Genomic DNA, 21,396 nt, shown 5'->3' with positions numbered 1-21,396 from the left:
ACCATCCAAACACGGCCCCTGATTGGGTAACAGTGCAACGGTGCAAAATGTACTTGTTTAGAGAATCAATCAACAATGTGCTACGTTCAGAAGGAGGAAGGCCTGTCACAAAACCCATGTGGTGTGGGGCCATGGACATGAGGTGGAGGGAGCAAAGTAGCTGGGGCAGGGTGAAGCATGAGGTGACTTAAAACAGGTGGAGTCTGAGCAGGCTCCTCCAGTCAATGATCGCTTTATATTTGTTGTTCACGTCTGCCTCTGCTCCAGTGGTATCCGCAGAGGCGCCTCTTCATGCAGAGAAACACTTATGTCCAAAGCGTTTCTGAAGTTTGCCAGTGCAAAACATTTCATTGGGGAGAAAACTTGCAAACATACAGCACTTCAGAGTCACACTGATCGAACATTTATGCAGATTTGGCTGAATGCATTCTGTACTGTACAGGAGACACGGCACGGAGGAGACGGACAATGGTCTACAGTCCAGGCAGCATGTTCATACATTGTTTAAAAAAAAAAAAAAAAAAGCACCAAAAAAAGGCCACAAAAGGTGAACCGCGATATAACTAGGAACCACTGGGACCGCTGTACTGGCAGAATACCGCACCTGCTTGTTGTACCAGAACATTTAATATCAGATCACTGATATGAAACTACTATAATCACGATAAAGTGTCTGTAGAAGTTGGCAAAGCCTTGGAACCTCAAGTTGCTTTTTATTCACTGGTGTAGAAACTATGTAGCCCTACTTCACTTGAGTATCTGGCAGGAGTGGGAATGAAAGGTTCACAGTCCAGGATAATGTGGGAATCTAAAGTGAGAGCGGGTTCTGAAAATAAGTGATTAAATTGCTCAAACAAATCTCCCCAAATACAACTCCAGGTGAGTATATGGTGTGGAGAAACAACTGTAACATGGTTTAAAGCTCTAAAAAGTCAATTTTGAAGAATAGGTCGGCTTTAAGTTAGTTGCTTTGTGAGCATCTGTCTGAAGCTGTGGCGCACATCTTTGGACTGGAGTCCATAGATGAGCGGGTTGAGGCCGCTGGGAAGGAGGTGATGCATCACCGTGATGAACTTCCTCTCCTGTACCAGGTTTGAGAATCTGTGGAATGTGATTATCAGCATCCCACTGCACATGAACACCAGGTACGACAGCAGGTGTGTGGAGCAGGTCTGGAGCGCTTTACGGTTCAAAGACATGCTCTTACTGGTCAAACACACCACCGTGATCTTTGTGTAGGTGAGGACGATGGAGCCGATGGAGCCGGAGAACAAAACCACAGTGAAGAACAAGCCATAGACGTTGTTTATGTAGGTGCTTTCACAGGAGAGCTTGAACAGTGAAGCGTTACTACAGTAGAGTCCAGAGACTAGAGACCGACACCGCGACAGTCTCAGCGTGAGCCCCAGTAGAACCGCCACGAAGACAAACGCCACGCCCCACGCCCACACGATCAGCCTAACCAGCATCCGGGTGCTCATGAGGGTGGAGTAACGCAGCGGTGAGCAGATAGCCATGTAGCGGTCAAATGCCATGATCATGAGGATGGTGTGGCCGGTGGTGTTGAACAGGATAGAGAGGAAGGCTTGAATCACGCAAGTGAACAGGTGAATGTGACGCAGCTCCGAGGGTCGGAGCAAATCGTACAGGAGGCGAGGCATCACTGTGGTATTGCCCAGGAGGTCGTTGGTGGACAGGTTGAGGTAGAGCAGGTACATGGGCTGATGCAGAGAGCGGTTTCTGATGATGAGGATGCACATGGACAAGTTTGAGAAGAGGACGAAAAGGTAAGAAAAGAGGAGGAGCAAGAAGACGGGGAGGGTGGAGCCAGGGTCCACGGTCAGCCCCTCCAGGAGAAGGTCCAAACTGTCTGAGCTGTTGGACATCACGCTGAGGAGAGAGCAGAGGGGAGAGGGACACGTGGAGATGGTCAAGATGAGGCTCTCCAAAAAATGAACTACAAAACTATGGCAGTAGACCTCAACTCCCCTTTTTTTTTTTTTTTTTTTTTTTTCATAAGAGCCAGGACCGAGAGGGATTTATTGCAGCAGCTGTGTTTTCTTTGTTTCTTTGCCTTGGGCTTCACCCATTCAACATCTGACCATGGTCTGTTTGTCACTCAGTGATTTTAGCAAAAAACTATTGCCTACTCCCTTGTCCTAAACATAATGTTCTTTTGATCTTTGTTGAGAACTCATGTTTGCCTTCATCAGTCCCTCAGGTCACCATGTGACACCATATGAAATCCGCTTTACAGGCAGTGACCGTGTGGTCAAATGTAAAAAACAAATCACACTGATATAGAAAACTTTATTTAATCCCTGTGGCCCTGCGTACTACATGGTCCTTGGGCCCTTGGATCAGTAGCGCTCCAAACACAATATGGACACGAAAGGCAATGCTCTGTGTCATCTGCACTGACCTGAAAAATATTCACCCATAAATTACACTTTAAGATCATTATTACATCATGTTTTCACAGTATGTTACACTGTTAATAATGGGCACTGGTCATTTTCTTCTAATATCTCATCTTTTCCTTGTAAGATTAATGAATTTGTACATGGTCCCTGTCAAAGAAAGAAAGAAAGATCTGCAAGTTGGCGGTTCAAGTTTAGATTAGCAGTGAAGAAACTGAAAAATGGCGAGACCACATAAGATGTGGTGTTACGTGCTCAATTCAGTTCATTTAAAAATGTGTGTACAAGTTTAAGGGAAAATACAGTGTTACTGTATTGACTTATTTTTCTAAGAATTCTAAATGTATTTTTGATCAAGATGAACATTTTAGTGTTGAGTTCTCATTAGCAGCTAAATGTTGCAAGTATTAACAGTTGAATAATTCTGTACTGCATTAGAACATTGTGGTCTTTATGTGATAAAGCTTAAGTAGTGACTTATAGGAGCGGTGCACAGAAGCTGTTTGTCATTGACTTTAAAACAAATCATGTAGTTATGCAACAAAAGCACTTTAACTGTTATATTACTGTATACTGTTATTAGTATATAAAAAAATAAAACGACATGAAATGCCACACTGTCTCATCTTTGCTCTTACAAATTGACATTTTCAGATTGCAGACATCACTGCTACAGCAGCCCTGGTGTGGGGCCTGTAAGAACACCCCCTCAGTCTGTTTAAACAACTCAAGAAGCGATTTCACAGAAGTTGCTGTTTGCTTGTTTCCTCATCACAGATATCCCCGGAGTTGTGTTTTCTTTCATTCACACATGTTTAACACACAAACCCTGCATATTTAGGCTGAGTTCTTCTCTCAAACTCAACACTGTTCCATCTTGTGATGTTATTAGTGGTAATAAAGTAAATGCTCCACTGTGTTTTTATCTCCACACACCTTCACTAGAATCATTAGGATCATTTCAGTCCTGGAATTGTCGATCTCTACTGAACTAAAGGCAAAAATGGCTCTTAACCTGAAAACTAACACTTCATGACATCACAAGGTGGAACAGAACAATTTGAGCTTTGAAGATACAAACTAGTAATAAAGGGTTACTCAAACATATGTGAAAGAAACACAAAAACACCAGTTGTGCTTTTGAGGACGCAACTGCATTATAACATAGTATAAAGCTCGCAAGAGACAGTTTTTTATAATATAGGACCTTTTAAAACATGAAAAGATATGCTTAAATGTGGTTATTGTTTAATATTTGAAATTACTGTAAATAAGCATTTAAACTCACAAAAATGTCCAGTGTTTCCTGTGTCCAAACCCTGTTCTGATTCAGTTTGAGCTTTAATCCATAAAAATGTAAACCGAGTCAAACATCTGAATTTGGATTCTCATTTGAAACATTTCATTAAAAACGCACTAAACAAATGAGCTTTTTACCTGTCACAGATCCTCCTCTGCACGTCTCGCTCTGGTCTGACACTTTTATAATCACCTTGTTTCCTGTTTGTCACTATTGCACGAGTGTACTCAGGGAAAACTACTACTGTGGGAGTACTGAGGTAAAAGTACTCAGATCTATTACTTAAAACTATTTTAATATATATGTCACTTGTTACATGAGCATTGCACAATTGCAGTTTTTTTCATCTGGGGTGAAGTGGAACTGCAGTTGTGTTGTGCATGTTCACTGTGTGGAGGCTTGTACGAGTGAGAAAAGATGCGTCTTTGGCCTTGATCAACTTCCGTTCTGTTTTGCTTATATTGGTGAATACCAGTTGCTAATAAAGATGAGCTTTACTCAGTTGTTACTACGTCATCACTGCTCACGTAAATGCAGCTTGTGAATGAGTCTCACATGACTTCACAATCATAACTGTATTATAACTATATTGGCACAGCGAAAGGGCAAGTGATTCACAAATTCACAAACTACAAATAAAATGCATAATGTGCCGTGTCAAAACAAAACATCAGATGTAGCTACACAATTTCAATGACTAGCTCCATCTAGATTAGCATGAGAAATGGAAGACAGATTAGTCCTTATTTCGTATCCATCTAACCTTCCCATCAGAAGAAAAGCCATCTGTGGGTCCCTCCTTAAACCCAGTGTAGACCTGAGCTCTCCTTTTCTCAAGGTTTACTCTTGTTGACCCCGGCACCAGTTTGTGGTCACAATAGATAAAGCCTTTGATGGTTTTTGAGGAGCGCTTGAGGTTGCTGTCTTATTTGACGATGTAGAACTCGTCTTCCAACTCTATGATGGTCAAAACCCCCGCTCTGTTTAGTTATGGTGGCGTATCAGGATGTCAGATCCAATGAGACGTAATAGAGTGAACTTACAGAAACAGAAAAATGATCTGCGTATTAAGCAAATTTTGAGCATTTTAACTTGCGCTGTGCACCTTTCACCGGTGAAAACACAGGGGTCATAGTGGCAGAGTGGTTAATCTACAATGATTCAGAGTGATTGAATCTGCTCCTCTGGGTTTTTAAAGTTCACTCACCTTCACCAAACTTCAGCTCAAATTTGGGAGAAACTTGTGTTTTCTTTATGCCAAGAAGACAATCAGCTTTGGTGAGTGATGTCCTTTCAGAGAGTCCAGAAGCCCTCAGATCCCTCAGGTCATTAGAGCTTTGAGACCTGTGAACTGTGCTACTGCAGCTGTCCTCAGAAGTGCGCTGGTCCTGTTAATCTAATTACCCCCTCCTCCCCCGTCCTCCCTCCGGCCAGACTGGTCCCCGAGAGACTCAAACGGACAAAATGACTTAAGACAGATAAATAATAAGCTAAAAAAGTCCAAACTCTATTAAAACTTATATTTTTCTGTTTCTGTTTAGTTCACACCTGTTTAACACACACATTATTTTTCTTCTTCTCTCAAACTGTAAACACTCTGTTCCACCTCGTCATGTCATTAAGTGGTGATACAGGAAGTGCTCCACTGTGTTTTTAAACTCCACACACTTTGGCTGGGATTGCCAATCTCTTCTGAACTACACGTAAAAAACTGTTAAGTGGAGTGAGAGTGACGTCATCCACAGCGTTCAGCTCCAAATGAAGCTCATGGAGCCAATTACAGCGGCAAATTTAAGACCAAGTTTCATATTTTCGATTTCTATGGGTGGAACAGAGCATTTTGAGCTGTGGAGATGTAGACAGATAAATAATGGGCTACTCAAACATGTGAATGAAACAAAACACAACTCCAGGTCTGTGTTTGATAATGTAACAGCGTTATAACTTGATTTAAAGCTCACAAGAGTCACTTTTGTGCATTGTAGATGATAAAATGCTAAATGTTTCTCTTCCACTGCTCATGTGTTGGTGATAAACTTCCTGTAGTAACTTGGCTGTTTCTCGAGTTGTTTCTCGAGTTGTTCCATTTTATTTTTAAACTTTTTCAGCTGCTTTCGTGTCCTCTCGGCCCAAACCTTTCCCGGTCTCAGATCTTTGACCCTTTGTTTGTAAATGAGTGCTCCACCTTTTGCCTGATTATAAACGTATTGCTGTTACTTCTGTCTTATGTTTTTTAACGATGAATTTAAATAGCACGGACATTTTACCTGAGACTTTGTTGTAATGTTTGGACAGTGTTTTAATAAGAATTGTGGTGTTTTGTAGCAGGGTTTCGTGCTCAAACTTGACTGCAAACTTGGAGTAAACTTGAAGCTGATGTAACATCCTCTGGGTTTCGTTGTATTGTTCAGCTCTGTATTCTGTATTATTCCCTGGGCTCTTCGTATTAGATCATGTTTGTTATTGACTTTTGTTACTGTATCTCCTCCATCTCCCCCCTTCTCGCGCTCTCTCACCCTCCTCTTCTGTCCTCCTTTTCCTCTACCTTCTCTCCCTTCCTCCTCTTACCTCCTCCCCTTCTCTCTCCTTCTCTCCCTCATGTCCTCTTTGAATCCATGTTTTTCCCTGTTATAGTTTCTTGTGTCCTTTAGGTGTTCAGTCTTCTCCTTTGGGGTTAATTATGAGCTCAACGGACACGGCTCATACAGGAGTGATCTAACAAACACTTCCTAGGACAGCCAGGGAGGGGCGCTGTTTGACACTGTACAATCAGACACTATAGTTTGTTCTATATACCATCCCTGTGGAGTGCAGTAAAAGTTCAAACTCGATTTTGATACTAAGGAATAGACTGGATACCTGAGACCGATACTCTGATAATGATAAACTTTCTTTAGAGAATAAGATGTGATTTCCAACATTAAATGGTAGTACTTTAGTTTATATTCCCACGTGGCCTTATATCTGTGTAATCTGATCCTGCCTGGAGTACCCAGTCACAAGGAGAACATGCAAAACTCCCACAGAAAAGCCCCACCAGTTGGAAATTGAACCTAGAACCTTTTGAGGTGAGAACATACACTGTGTATATAAATGGACATAGCTAACCCGCTAGCCGCTGCGTTCCAAGTGACTCTGGCTCCAATTCTCTTTCTATGTAACTGCTGCTGTCAGACTAATCATTTTGGTCTTAAAATGTACATATAAACCCACTCTACATGATCTCAGAGTTTTTATTTCAGAATTTTTTCCCTAATCAAAATATTGATCAACATTAATAACACACCAACCCGGTGCCTGCTTTCCTTTTCCCTTCCCGCTAGCGTTGGCAACAGGTTGATTGACAGCCTTGTTGCTAAGCTGCTAAGACCCACCCCCCGCCAAACCAGCTTTGCAGGTGGAAGGGGTTGTGTAACTTCACCAACCTCGCTCCTGACTGGCTCTTTAGTTTTGCGTTTGGATTTCCAAATATGGTCCCTGGTGCAGATTAGCTGCTATAACTGCTAGCCTCGATGAGGTGCATTCGTAGCCGAGCGCTTTGGGTGACGTCACACTCCCTCAGTCCCCGTCTTTATCCAGTCTGCGGGTGGGAGCGCTGTCACCCTGCTGCGTAAAAGACCTGGTCATTACTTAGATTGAAACAAATTTCACAGGAATCCCCAAAGAATCTTTATTCATAAACTTTAATTCTTTCTGTGACATAAAAACACACAGAGACAAAGTGAAATGTGGCTCATTTAAACAGAATGATGAGGTCATAACTCCACACCACAGTAATCCTACATTTCCCATGATGCCTGGCGGTTCATTAAAAGATTTAATGTTTTAATTCTAAAGTCGCTCTCTTCAGGTTAAAATGCAGACGATAGATTAGACTGCTAACACAGTTAAAATATAAGATTTTTACAAAAAAAAAATTGTCTTTTTATAGTTTTATAAATTTGGTGAGGTTTATAGTTTCATTCCTGGTTGGACATAAACAGCAGATGTGACATACGTAGAGGTGATACTATAATGTAAACAAGTATAATTTAAATAAGGGTCTTGAAGATGAGACACAATAGTTCGGATTAGGCTCAAACAAATAAAAGAACAGCTTTATTTAGTGTGTGTTGGTGGCAGTGGGATTCTGTTTACAACTCACAAATACTTCTGTATTTTTGTACTTTTCTTCACAAACTGACACTGAACTAATGTAAAACTATGACAAATTTAGCACAGGTTCTATCCATAGACTGTATATGTAAATGGACTGAGCTAACATGCTAGCCACCGCGTTCCAAATTGGGAGTGATCATGGGCGCACGTCCGACTCCGTCCACTCTGGCTCCAGTTCACTTTACATTAGAAAACTGTCCTCTCTGTACCTGCTGCTGTCAGACTCGTCATTTTGGTCTTACAATGTTTGTATTAACCTGCTCTACATGATCCTGGTATTTTTTTTTCTTTAAATTAAGATATGAACATTAAAAAAAAAGACAAATCAGGTGCTTTCTTTCCCAGAGGTCGGTCCTGCTAGCTTTCGCAACAGGTTTGATTGACAGCGTTGCTAAGCAGCCGCTCCCTGCTAAACCTGTGGTGCAGGCGGGAAGGGGTGTCACTTTCCATAGCCTGGCTCTGGATTGGCTCTTTGGTTGCTATGATACGTGCAATCGGAACTCTGGAGCAGTTATAGGGGCCAATTTGGAGCAGTCTTGAGTTTTATTTGACTGGAACCAAATGCTGTGGGTCACACTCACATAGTCCACTTCTTTATGCAGTCTATGGGTCTATCCAAAAAACAAATTAGAAAAATGTATGAATCGGTCAAATGCACTTTCAGTTTGTATTCCTCATGATTCTGTTCAAACCAGTGACTGTGGCTCAAACTCGAGAAGATATTTAGTGCGACACGCATCACTCCATCATAACAAAACTGTGAAAGAAAAGTGCCTGTTTCAACAGCTTCATGCTCTCCATCCAAACACAAATAATACAAAAATCACACCTACACGTTAGAAAAGTAAACACATTGTTCTGACAGCAAGTGGCACTAGCATAACTGTAGCATGTAGTGGACAGCTACTGTTAGTACTCATTGATTTATACAAATTTTGTTGTTTCCCCTCTGCCTTTGTGTCTGGTACATCATAAGTCCTACGTCGGTGTTTGCTGTGGTTGTGGTGGAACTGTGGGAAACAGCAGATATTCTCCATTTAAATAAAACATTTCAGTTTCTTCAGATGTGCAGCAGATCTGACTCTTTGACGTGGCACCCTGTTCAGGTGGGTGAAGACTCCCTGCTTGGAGGAGTTTCAGGGTCTTTTGGAGGAGTTTCAGGGTCTTTTTCCCGAGTGAGGGGAGGATGGAGGTGAGATTGACAGTTGGATTGTTGCAGTCACTGTATCAGACTGTTGAGGTGAAGCTCTTGTTTTACAGGGCAGTCTATATTCCTACCTTAACCTATGGTCCTAGTTTGGTCCTAGTTAAGTCCTGGTTTAGTCCTGGTTTAGATCTCTATTCCTACCCTCACCTGTGGTCAGGAGCTTTGGGTAATGACCAAACGACAAGATGGCAGATGCAAACATTTAAATGTTTCCTCCGCAGGGTGGTTAGGTGCTCCCTTACAGATAGGGTGAAGAGCTCAGTCACACGGGAGGAGCTCAGACTAGAACCGCTGCCCCTCCACATGGAGAGGAGGTGGCTTAAGGTATCTAGGTCTTTTGGACACCTCTTGTTCATGTCCCACTGGGAGGAGGCCCCAGGGAAGGTCCAGGACACACTGGACTATGTTTCTTAGCTGGCCTTGGGGAGGAGCTAGAGGAAGTGTGTGAGGAGAGGGATGTCTGGACATCCAGTCTTAGACTGCTGCCCTTTGTTCTGGCCCTGAATAAAGATGGATGGGACGAGACAGGCCGACAGTGGGTCGCTTTGAGTCCTTGAATAGTTACAGCAGTAGTAGTAGTAGTACTAGTAGTCTTTGTTCATATACTCTTAAGCTCTCAGTTATCATTCCAGATGCTAAACTGTGACTATAAACTAAAACTAGCTTGTGCAGTTTATGGACCTGTGTGTTGTGTATTATTTGTGCTGCAAAGGTCTGCCGCCTCTACTCCTGTAGGTATTGAATTGTTGAAGTACATTACAAATTAACATTCGCCTTTCACATTTTTGCACAGCTTCTGGATTAAGGAGCATCAGATGAGGACCAGCGAAAACTTTGGCCACAAGTGTTATTGTTTTCACATACATGGAAACTCTTGCCCATGTGGCATCAGAATCAGGGACATGATGCACATCATGCCTCTGCTAGGGCCCTGTACAATACAGTGACTCCACTTTAGAATGTGGGACAGATGTTTGAAAGCCCACTTTGATGGACCGCTGCTGTGGAGCGCTCCGGGTTTGTGTGAGACTTGTGGAAATCAGGGCTAAAATGTCACTCCACTGAGGCAAAACTGCACTGCTAGAAATGGCACCAAGTTTTTGCTCCACTTTTAGGGTGTAGTAGTTGCAGCAGTAGTCGGTAGTAGCACTGGTAGTAGTATTTGTTCATATATGAGTACACGAAGACCATGATGAAGAATTGGGCAGTAGTAGTAGCTGTTGTAGTAATAGTAATAGATGTAGTAGTAGTAACACTCCTAATATTCTTTCCCAGTGTCAGTACACCCATGATGAAGACCATGATGAAACCTTTGGTTGTTGCAGTAGAAGTTGTAGTAGTTGACTTCATATACTCTTTCCAAGTATAAGTACACTCATGACAAAGACCATGATGAAGAAGATCCACATTAGTGCCCTGTCCAGGACTTTGGCCACTTTCCTCCAGTCTCCAATGAGCGTCTGCGCATCTCTCTGCTCTTGGAACGATGTGGCGATGGAGGTCACATCGCCACGGAGACGCCCCCATGCTGCGTCACCACGGAGACGGCATCCACAGCTGTCTCCATGGAAACCCAAACCAAGGTGGCGGCAGCAACAGTGACAGCAAACACAACCCACAGCGACATCTTGAAGTTTGTCACTTTTTCCAACAAATTCCAATTGTTTCCTAAGTTTTTCCATTTGAATTTCATCCCTGGAATCATCAGAATAATTAAAATCTTTGTATTTACTCCTAACTCCTCCAGCAACGCACTCCGAAGACGACTTTCTGAACACTTTTGTTTTTGGAACTGATTTGTCTTTCTCAATTTCAACATGCAGTATCCCATGCCCATCGTCTGACCCAGGTCTCACTCTGATTAACTTCACTGCATCGCCACTTTCTCCATTTCGTTCCATAGTTGCCTCAACTTTAACCTGCTCATCTCCTCTGCTCACATCTTCTCTCTCTTCCTGAAACTTTGTGGCTACCATTTTGACCACGGTCTGTCCTCCATTTTGTGTCCCCCACTCTCTCGCCTCTTCCTCATCTGTCACTGCACAATTTGTGTCACTTGTCTCTTTAAATCCTGTTTTTTGAAGCTCAAATTCTTCTTTTGGTCCACCATTTTGTCCCTGCATGTCTTCCCTGTCGCAGATCGCATTGTTCCTTATTTCTGGTGGTCTCAAAATGGCGTCCCTGGTTTGACTGAGGTTCTGTACTCTGCGGGCGCAGATCGGTTTGGCGTTTTCTGAATTGTCGATTGTTACTGAAAGTTCCTCACATTTTAAACCTGAGTGATCGTCGCCATTAACGTCCCAGCTGTGAGCGAACTCTGCTGCCTGAGAGAAAGAGGAAGGGTTTATACATTTGATCTGGTTGATCCTGGTTTAGTCCTGGTTCAGTCCTGGTTTATTCCTGATTTATTTCTGGTCTAGTCCTGGCTTGAAACTAATTTAGCCCTAGTTCAGTCCTGATTTAGTTCAGGATTAGTACTGGTTTAATCTTGGTTTAGTCCTGGTTAAGGCCTTGTTTAGTCCTGGTTTGGTCCTGGTTTGATCCTAGTTTAGTACCTGGCTCTCCTGGGTCTCTCTGGTGCAGGTCTCTCCCAGCTCGTAGACCAGGCAGACCCGGTTCAGGTACTTGAGGACCAGGACTCGGACCCAGTCTGGGACCGGTCTGGCCTCAGGTCCACAGTGATGAAGGTTCATGATGAAGATGGTCAAAGCCGTTGATGCTGTCACCATTGTCATCGTTGCTATGTAGTATTTACCTGGAACACAAAACCATGACTAGATCAGAACTAAGCCAGGATTAAACAAGGGCTATACCAGGACTTGACCATGACTGAACCATGTACAGAATCAAGACTAAAACAAGACTAAAGCAGGACTACAAAAGGACTAGACAAGGACTCAACCAGGCCTAGAACAGGTCTAAACCAGGACTAAGCTAGGACTAAACAAGGACCAAACCAGCACTAAGGAAGGACTAGACCAGAAATAGACCAAGACTGAATCAGGAATGAACCAGAATTTGACTAGGACTAAACAAGGACTGAACCAGGACTAGACCAGTACTAAACCAGGACTGAACCAGATTTAAACTAGGTCTCCCTCAGCCCTCTTTCTCTCACCAATCAGAGGAACGCTTTCAGATGGGGGCATGCTCTCTGCCACCAGCAGCTGAAACACGGTGAGTGCCAGGAGGACCGTGACGCCTAAGGACACCTTCTCCCCACTCTCAGCCGGCAGGTAAAAGCCCAAAGGAGCCAAGAAGGAGATCATCATGCAGGGGAGCAGAAGGTTAAAGATGTAGAAGGAGGCTCGACGTTTGAGCTGCAGCGTGAACGTGATGTCCGGGTACGGGTCCGAGCAGCAGCCGTACAGGATCACGTTCTTCTTAGCAGGCATGCCCAGAACCTGTGAGAAGATACAAGAACAGAACCAGGACTCAGTCAGGACTGAACCAGGACTAAACTAGAACCTGAGAGATGAATCAAGAATATAACTAGGACTGAACTAGAACCTGAGAGAAGATGCAACATAACCAGGACTGAGCCAGGAGTAAATAGGAATGAACTAGGACTGAACCAAGATCTGAGAGAAGATACAAGACCATAACTAGGACTGAACTAGAACCTGAGAAGATACAAGAACATAACCAGGACTCAACCAGGATTGAGCCATGACTAAACCAGGACTGAACCAGGGCTAAGCAAGGACTAAACCAGGGCCTGAAAGAAGATATGAGAACATAACCAGGACTGAGCCAAGACTAAACCAGAACAGGACTGAGCCAGGACCTAAGAGAAGAACTAGGACTTAAATTTGTCTGACACATCAAGTTGATGTTCTCACCTCCCTCTCCTCTCTTGTCTCTGTTCATCTGCCGATCCTCACCTGTCTTTCCTCACCTGCCGGTCCTCACCTGCCATTCTACGTTGGGCACGAGGTCAGCCAGGTCGGCGGTGTCCAGCTCGATGTTCAGGTCCATTTGGTTTCCATTGTGAGTCCAGGAGCCGAAGGTCAAGACACACTGCTGCAGGTCGAAGGGGAAGAACGCCACGTCTACCGAGCAAGAAGACTTCGTAATGCTTGGCTGGTCCCATGTCACCTGACCGTCACTACGCAACGCCACATTTGTCTCCATGGAGCTTGAGAACTCATCATCAGCGCTAAAACATGGACCAAAAATGTGAGGATTTAAACCTGTACTGTTGTAAAAGTACTGTTGGTTCCAAATAATATTACGAAAGGACTACAAAATTAAAAAGTCTGGCTAGACCTAGTTTAGACCTGAAATAGTGCTGTTGTAGACCTGGTTAAGACCTGAAATAATCCTGTTTTTGACATGGTTGTTGTAGACCTGGTTTAGATCTCAAATAGTCCTGTTATAGACCTAATTTAGAACTGCAATAGTCCTGTTATGGGCCTGCAGTAGTTCTGTTATAGACCTGGTTTAGATCTAGAACAGTTTCTTGGATGAGTTTGTCAAGGAGAAATAAAACAAAGTGTAATAAAAGTTTGAACATGTGATGAGCGAGGGTAGACTCCGCTGTGGAGTCATTGTTTTTGGCGGCTGCGCTGATTGGTGGTTGGTCTGATTGACTTAAACTAGAAAAGGGGAGGAGTCAAGAGGAGGAGTCTGGGGAGAGGGAGGACGGAGAAAGCATCTCGGGAGGGGGAGACCTGTTGTACAGCACGATGTCAGGCTTCCACACGTAACGGCTCGGGATACTGATGGAGTCGAGTCCGTCGTAAGCGTCTTTGGACCAGGTCAGAAATGAGTCCATCCAAACCTGCCGCACCCACAGGTACAGGGTCAGAATCTGGTTCCTCTCATCCTGGAACACATAGGAAGGGCATCTGACATTAACTTGATACACAGAAGGCATCTGACACACAGGGTTGCGGGAGGGTGTTACCATATCGATGATCTGTGACAGCGTGACTTGCAGCGTGACGTTGATGGCGTGTTCCGTGTTGTCGACAGGACGCAGAGCACTCGTGTAGTTCACAAACAGGTCTCTGAAAAGCTGCTGAGCATAGCGCCCCCTGGCTGCCAGACACACTGCAACACAACACACATGTGCTACTCCTACTGCTACTACAACTACTGCTGAAATGACAGTCTAGTGTTTCTGCATATGTGCTTCTGCTCTACTGCTGAGCCAAGAGGAGCTCACGTAGCATGATTCAGACTTTTAAATCAGCCATATAGTGCTTTTGTGTCTCTATAGTGATGATCTCTGACACCTGTGGATCATTATGTTACAATTTACACATTTTAAAGCTCAAAATTCATTGCGTGCATTTGACCCGCCTTTAAAATCCGGGTCAAGAGTACCTATGTATTTGTTCATGTTTTGGGTTGATGAGGAAACCAGACACAGGCAGAACATGCAAACTCCACACAGACACTGGGAGAACATGCAGATTCTCCACAGAAAAGCCTCAGACCGCGCAGGAGCAGGAGTCAAACCTGGGGCCGTCCTTCTGTGAGAAGACGAGGCTAACCACTCTGCCACTGTGCACAGCCCAAAAGAAGCAGCTCTATTCACCAAGAGACCCTGCACAAGACCTGTTATAGACCTGGTTTAGACCTGGTTTAGACCTGTTATAGACCTGTTATAGACCTGTTATAGACCTGGTATAGACCTGGTTTAGATCTAGAAATATTTTCTTTTCTCTTAAGAATAATAAAAGTCTGAACATGTGATGAGTGAGGGCAGGTCCAGGGGGCGCTGTGGAGCTGTTGTTTTTGGAGGGACATAGCGTCCTGCAGCAGAGACATGTCTCTATATAAGGAAGTGTCCTTTAGGTGGACATTACTCACCGGGAGACAGGGACAGGACTCAAGGACAGGGGGAGGGGGGGCGCACAAAATAAGGACACGAGGAGGGGGTGAAGTAGAGGAGATGTAGGAGGTAGGGCTTAGGAGGTAGGATGTAGGAGATGAGAGTTAGGAGATTGGTGTTAGGATGTAGGAGTTAGGAAATAGGAGTTAGAAGAGGAAACATTTTTTACAGCGAGTGTGAAAAGACAAACATCATCAAGAGCCTGACAAAGACCAGCTGGACCTCATCAAGACCGGGACCTAATGTAGACCGAGTTTAGACCTAATGTAGACCAGGTTTAGACCGAATGTGGACTGAGTGTAGACCTAATGTAGACCGGGTTTAGACCTAATGTGGACTGAGTGTAGACCTAATGTAGACCGGGTTTAGACCTAATGTGGACTGAGTGTAGACCTAATGTAGACCGGGTTTAGACCTGACGCAGACGGGGTTTAGATATGAGAGTCCATCAAGACCAGGGACTGAATCAGTTACTTGTCCTGACTCAGTCCTGGCTCAGTCCTGGTTTAGTCCTGGTCTTCATCAGAGTCTAAACTAAACTTTAATGAGACTTTATGAGACACATAAAATGTGTCAGATTTGTTAGAACCACAGAGATGAACAGAGGGAGAGGAGAGAAGGACAAAAGGAAGAGAGGAGAAAAGGGAGGAAGAGAGGAGAGGAGAAAAGGGAGGAAGAGAGGAGAGAAGGACAAAAGGAAGAGAGGAGAGAAGGACAAAAGGAAGAGAAGGAGGAAGCGAGGCCTTTCTGTGTAGAGTTTGCATATTCTCCCTGTGATCTGGGGATGGGTCCCACTGCTCCTGACAGGAGGAAAGGGGGGATAAGGAGGAGGGAGGGTTAGGACCAGAACATTTTTGTCATTTCTAAAACTCACAAATATGATGAGGAGGGTCTAAACGACAAAACCAAAATGATAAAGATGAGGATAGAGAGGAGAGGGGGCAAGGACACCAGCTGCACTCTTGTTTCATTTTATTGTTTTGAAAAGGCTATATTCATCAAAAACAACATATTAACATATTTTGTAAGTTTCACCCTTTTTTCTTCAGTCACTCCCCCTTCAGAGCCCTGTCACAACACACTCCTATCAATGAAACTACCAGCTGTGTCAGGCTGTATTGTATGGTTTTGTATCATGTTTTTGTGGTGAATTGTCATGTGGGAGCGTGGGTGATGTGGGCTCGTGGACAGAGCTTCGTACAGGCTCGTACTACTAACCATGAGGAGGGTTTGAATAGGGCCCAGGAGAGATCTCTAGATTTCTCATGCAAAATGTTAAGAGATTTTAGATCCATCCGTGCATGCTTAAGACCTCCCCTTTAAACTGTAGCCAGGTTTGTGGAGGCAGTTTGAGTCTGAGGAGGAAGGCTTTAAAAGGAGCACTTCTGGAGCACCACCTGATGATGTCACCAGGTGTTGTGAGCTGTGCAGATGAATCATTCTTTCTTAAACTCAGAGGCGAGAGAGGAGTTCAGTGTTTACACCTGAGCCTGAGTCTGTTTAACTTTTGTCACTAATGCAAAAACACTCAGAACAGAAGAGGAGCCTGTCTCTGTTTCTGTGTCTGACAATCCCCCCATCCTCCCTCTCTCCCTCTGTCTCTCTCTCTGTCTGTCTGTCTCTCTCTCTCTCTCTGTGTTTCTCTATCTGTCTCTATCGATACAAAAAAATGTCCCATTCACAGGACAGAAATGCATCTTTGCTGAATATATTTAGAATGATCTTGCGCTGTATTCACAAGTATAAGACACAGACTAGTGCACACCCTTGGACCACTATGGAACCTCTCGGAACGACTGAGGGATTACACGGATATACGGCCACATGGGAATAGAACACGAAGTACTACCATTTACATCACAGTATATTGCCTAAAGAGTGTTTTTATTATCCGTGTCGAATCAGAATCCGTATCAAGTCTATTCCTTACTATCAAAATTGAGTTCGAGTTCCTGCTCAGCGGTTTGTAAAAATCCCTTGTAACACCTGCTTTCTTCCTTGTGAGTAAGCTCGCCTCTCCACATATCTGACCTGTAACTTTGGTATGTAGCATCACCAGTGTGTTTCCCTGATTAGTTTAATACCATACTGTGAAACATTTTGTGTAAAGCAGTAACAGCAGGAAACAAGCAGGTCCATTAGAAATGTTATGTACTGTAGCTTTTTTCCGGCGGTGACACAAGGAGCTTTAGCTTCAAAAAATAAATATATGCACAGATGATTTTATATCGTAAAACTTTGTCAAACTGACCTGAAGACGAGATCAACAGCAGAAAGACCAAAGAGGGTCCAAGACACTTCACCATCCTGTAGACCTGGTTTAGTCCTGGGTCAGCCCTGATTTAGTCCTGGTTTAGTCCTGTTCAGTCCTGGTTTAGTTCTGGGTTTCCTCTGAAATGCGCTGGTTGGAGTGTGTAGAGGAATGAGAGAGAGAGGGAGGAGCTTCAGCTACAGCCTGGACCTGGTTTCTATTTGGATTAGTCCTGGTTTAGTTCTGGTTGACTCCTGGTTTAGTCCTGGTTTCGTTCTGGTTTAGTCTTGCTTAGTTCTGGTTTGGACCAACTGAGGCATGTTTGTCTAAACTACAGGGTTAGTAGCTTTTATGCAGAATGCAGGCACAGGGAGGGCATCTGACACACAGGAGGGCCTCTTAACACACACGGGGAGGGCATCTGACATACTATAAATTATGTGTGAATCTGCTTTGAGAGCTGTTGGGGTGAGACATTCACAAATGTGGCATAAACAACAGCGTGCGATGGTTTGATTCCCACCTCTGACGTTACGTCTTCGAGCAACACACTTCACCCATAGCCATACAGGACCACTGTGGAACAGGCGTGGGGCAGACAAGGACAATCTGTATTTTATACATCCAAATCCACATTCAATTAACCCACTCACCTTTAAATCCTACAGAGGACTCAGGAGAGAGGAGATGAGAGAGGAGACGAGGAGACAAGGACTCAATAGAGGAGACAAGAGAGGAGACAAGGACACAATAGAAGAGACGAGGAAAGGAGCGGAGACAAGAGAGGAGACGAGGAGACAAGGACACAATAGAGATGAGGAGACGAAACAATAGAGGAGACGAGGAGAGAAGGACACAAGAGAGGAGACAAGGAGATAAGAGAAGTCCAGAAAGCGAGAGAGAGAAAGCGAGAGAGGAGACGAAAGAGACAAGGACATGAGAGAGGAGTCCAGCAGACGAGAGAGAAGACAAAAGGAAACAAAAGAGGAGACGAGGAGGCAATAATGCAAACTAACCATAGACTGTATATATACACTCACCTGAAGGATTATTAGGAACACCACACTAATACGGTGTTTGACCTTTCGCCTTCAGAACTGCCTTAATTCTACATGGCATTGATTCAACGAGGTGCTGATTCATTCTTTAGAAATGTTGGCCCATATTGAGGAGCATCTTGCAGATGATGGAGATTTGTGGGATGCACATCCAGGGCATGAAGCTCCCGTTCCACCACATCCCAAAGATGCTCTATCGGGTTGAGATCTGGTGACTGTGGGGGCCATTGTAGTTCAGTGAACTCATCGTCATGTTCAAGAAACCAATTTGAAATGATTGGAGCTTTATGACATGGTGCATTATCCTGCTGGAAGTAGACATCAGAGGATGGGTACATGGTGGTCATGAAGGGATGGACATGGTCAGAAACAATGTTCAGGTCACCCGTGGCATTTTAACGATGCCCAGTTGGCACTAAGGGACCTAAACTGTGCCAAGAAAACATCCCCCACACCATTACACCACCACCACCACCTGCACAGTGGTAACAAGGCATGATGGATCCATGTTCTCATTCTGTTTACGCCAAATTCTGACTCTACCATTTGAATGTCTCAACAGAAATCGAGACTCATCAGACCAGGCAACATTTTTCCAGTCTTCAACTGTCCAATTTTGGTGAGCTCGTGCAAATTGTAGCCTCTTTCCTATTTGTGGTGGAGATGAGTGGTACCCAGTGGGGTCTTCTGCTGTTGTAGCTCATCTGCCTCAAGGTTGTGCGTGTTGTGGCTTCACAAATGCTTTGCTGCATTCCTCGGTTGTAACGAGTGGTTATTTCAGTCAACGTTGCTCTTCTATCAGCTTGAATCACTCGCCCTATTCTCCTCTGACCACTAGCATCAACAAGGCATTTTCGCCCACAGGACTGACACATACTGGATGTTTTTCCCTTTTCACACCATTCTTTGTAAACCCTAGAAATGGTTGTGCGGAGCTCCTCTCCTCAAAAAGAGCATTATTTTTCTTGGACATGTTGTGGATGGACAGATGATCACCTGAATGGGTATAATTGTCAAGATTCAAGTTTTTCCCTGTGTTTCTGCGCTGTCTCCCCCTTCCTTCTGTGCCTGTGTGCCTGCAGCTGGGCAGAGTCTGGCACCACCTTCACCAATGGTCAACACTCACTACTCACCTTTTAGCCCATAAGCAATCAAGCTTCAACCTCTGGAATACAATAGCTCTGCTCATTTCTCCACACGCTGACAGATTGTCAGTTTGTCCTCTGATGTTATTGTAATTGCTTGGCCCACTTCACTTCATAGTGTTATTCGGAGTACTCAGTTGTTTTTCTTGTCTTCTTCAAATTTTGTTTTTGTGGACCCAGCCTCCAACCCATCTCTCAGCTTCCACTATGCATTTTTGTTGTCATAAATCCTGTTAATTTTTGAGTCTCGTGTCTACATCCTTTGATCTATCAGTCACTACGACAATAACTGTAGACCATATATACGATGCCTGGCAAAAAAAAAAAAAAAAGTCACCACCTGGATTTAACTAAGCCAGTAGGTACGGGCCTCCTCTTGGATAATTACTGCATGGGTCTTTCAGGTGGCAACAAGTTATTTAACTCCAACTGGTGTAATGAGTTGCCTCTCATTTCTTAAACAACCATGTCGAAAAACACATCCCGTGGTCTTTGAAAAGATGTTAGTCTGTTTGAGTGGGGATCCATCGTCTTTGAGGAAGAAATGTGGCCAGAAAAAAATCCTGAATGATCGCGATCGGCGATCACTCAAACACTTGGTGAATTCAAATCAAAGGAAAACAACAGTAGAACTCAGTGCTATGTTCAATAGTGAAAGTAAGAGCATTTCCACACGCACAATGCAAAGGGAACTCAAGGGATTGGGGATTTAAAGGTCCTATATTAATGTTACCTTTTCAAAAACAGACCTGGAGTTGAGTTTTGTTTCATTTACACGTTTGCGTAACTCTTTATTATTAGTCTGTAACATCTCCAAAGATCAACATGCTCTCTTCCGCCTTGTGATGTCATGAAGTGGTAGTTTTGAAACTGCAGGAGACAAGAGAGAAGATGAGAGGAGGTGAGAGGGTAGACAAGGTAATGAGAGGAGATGAGGAGACAATAATGCTTACTAACCGTAGACTATATATAAGTGGACATAGCTTCATCAACTCTGGCTCCAATTCACTTGCCATTGAAAAACTCTGGCTCCTCTGTACCTGCTGCTGTCAGACTCATCACTTTGATCTTAAAATGTTCGTATTAATTCACTCTGCTTGATCCTGGAATTTTTATTTCACGTAAACAGACGAATCACGCACCATTCTCTGAGGCAGCTCCCACTAGCTTTAGCAACAGAATTGATTGACAGCGTTGCTAATCACCGACTCACTGCTAAACCAAAGGTGTGGGCAGGAAGGGGCGTTACCTTTAACAGCCTCATTCCAGACTCAATCTTTGGATTTCCAGCTGCAAGTATCATAGAAACCAAATATGGAACTGGGTTGCAAATTTGTTGCTATTTTTGCTAGCCTGGTTATACCCACAGTCAATGGCTGTCTGACGTCATTTCCGGGTGAGTGCATTCTGTTTTGCGAGTTGTATATCTAGCGTATCTAGCGTCTCTCTCCTGAAATTGTTAATCCACGAATCTTTACAATTTTAAAAAGCAGTTTCTAATATCTACACTAGTGCCTGAATACTTCGCTAAACCACCGAAGTTTCATTCAGCATCTATTGCTCCGCACTTCGTGGATTAATCCCCTCTATCTCTCGGTTCAGCCTGAACTAGCCTAGCCGACTAGCATCATGGCTAAACCTTCCCCCTCTTCTCTCGCTTTTCCCTGCCCTGGTTGCCATATGTGGAGTGATGACCCTGGCTTATTTGATGATGATAGGGACAGTTGCGTTAAGTGTAGTGTAGTGGCAGTCCTACAGGCCAGGGTCTCAGAGTTAGAAACGCGGATCCGCTCATTGGAGGCTCTGACCCCGAGTTACAGTCAGGTAGCAGCAGTAGGGACCGCGGACCGCAGTAGCTTTAGCGTAACTAGTGAGACTAGCCCCCCAGCGCAACCCGTGCAGCCGGGATCAGACCAGGACAGGTTTGTGACGGTTAGAAGAAAGCGTAGGACAGGCCAGGGATACAGGGCTGAGAATAGGACTGTAGCAGACCAGGGACACAGGGTTGAGAGTAG

The 21,396-nt window shown here is 44.1% G+C and overlaps 2 protein-coding genes across 2 annotated transcripts; both read right to left on the bottom strand.

The window, feature by feature from the left end:
• Positions 1 to 956: 956 nt before the first annotated feature.
• LOC117381552 (olfactory receptor 146-like) lies at positions 957 to 1,886 on the bottom strand. The gene has a single exon (XM_033978534.1). The coding sequence runs from the start codon at positions 1,884 to 1,886 to the stop codon at positions 957 to 959; it is 930 nt and encodes a 309-aa protein (XP_033834425.1).
• Positions 1,887 to 10,431: 8,545 nt separating this feature from the next.
• LOC117381551 (neuronal acetylcholine receptor subunit alpha-10-like) lies at positions 10,432 to 17,256 on the bottom strand. The gene is made up of 7 exons (XM_055226674.1): positions 17,179 to 17,256; positions 13,995 to 14,140; positions 13,759 to 13,913; positions 12,998 to 13,244; positions 12,204 to 12,489; positions 11,641 to 11,840; positions 10,432 to 11,409 (listed from the first exon to the last, which is right to left on the bottom strand). The coding sequence occupies exons 1-7, from the start codon at positions 17,231 to 17,233 to the stop codon at positions 10,432 to 10,434; spliced, it is 2,067 nt and encodes a 688-aa protein (XP_055082649.1). The 5' UTR covers positions 17,234 to 17,256.
• Positions 17,257 to 21,396: the final 4,140 nt, after the last annotated feature.

This window comes from Periophthalmus magnuspinnatus, chromosome 14, assembly GCF_009829125.3.
Source record: "Periophthalmus magnuspinnatus isolate fPerMag1 chromosome 14, fPerMag1.2.pri, whole genome shotgun sequence".
Classification (NCBI taxonomy): domain Eukaryota; kingdom Metazoa; phylum Chordata; class Actinopteri; order Gobiiformes; family Gobiidae; genus Periophthalmus; species Periophthalmus magnuspinnatus.
Note: the sequence above shows the minus strand (reverse complement) of the source record. Positions and strands in the feature narration are given on the sequence as shown.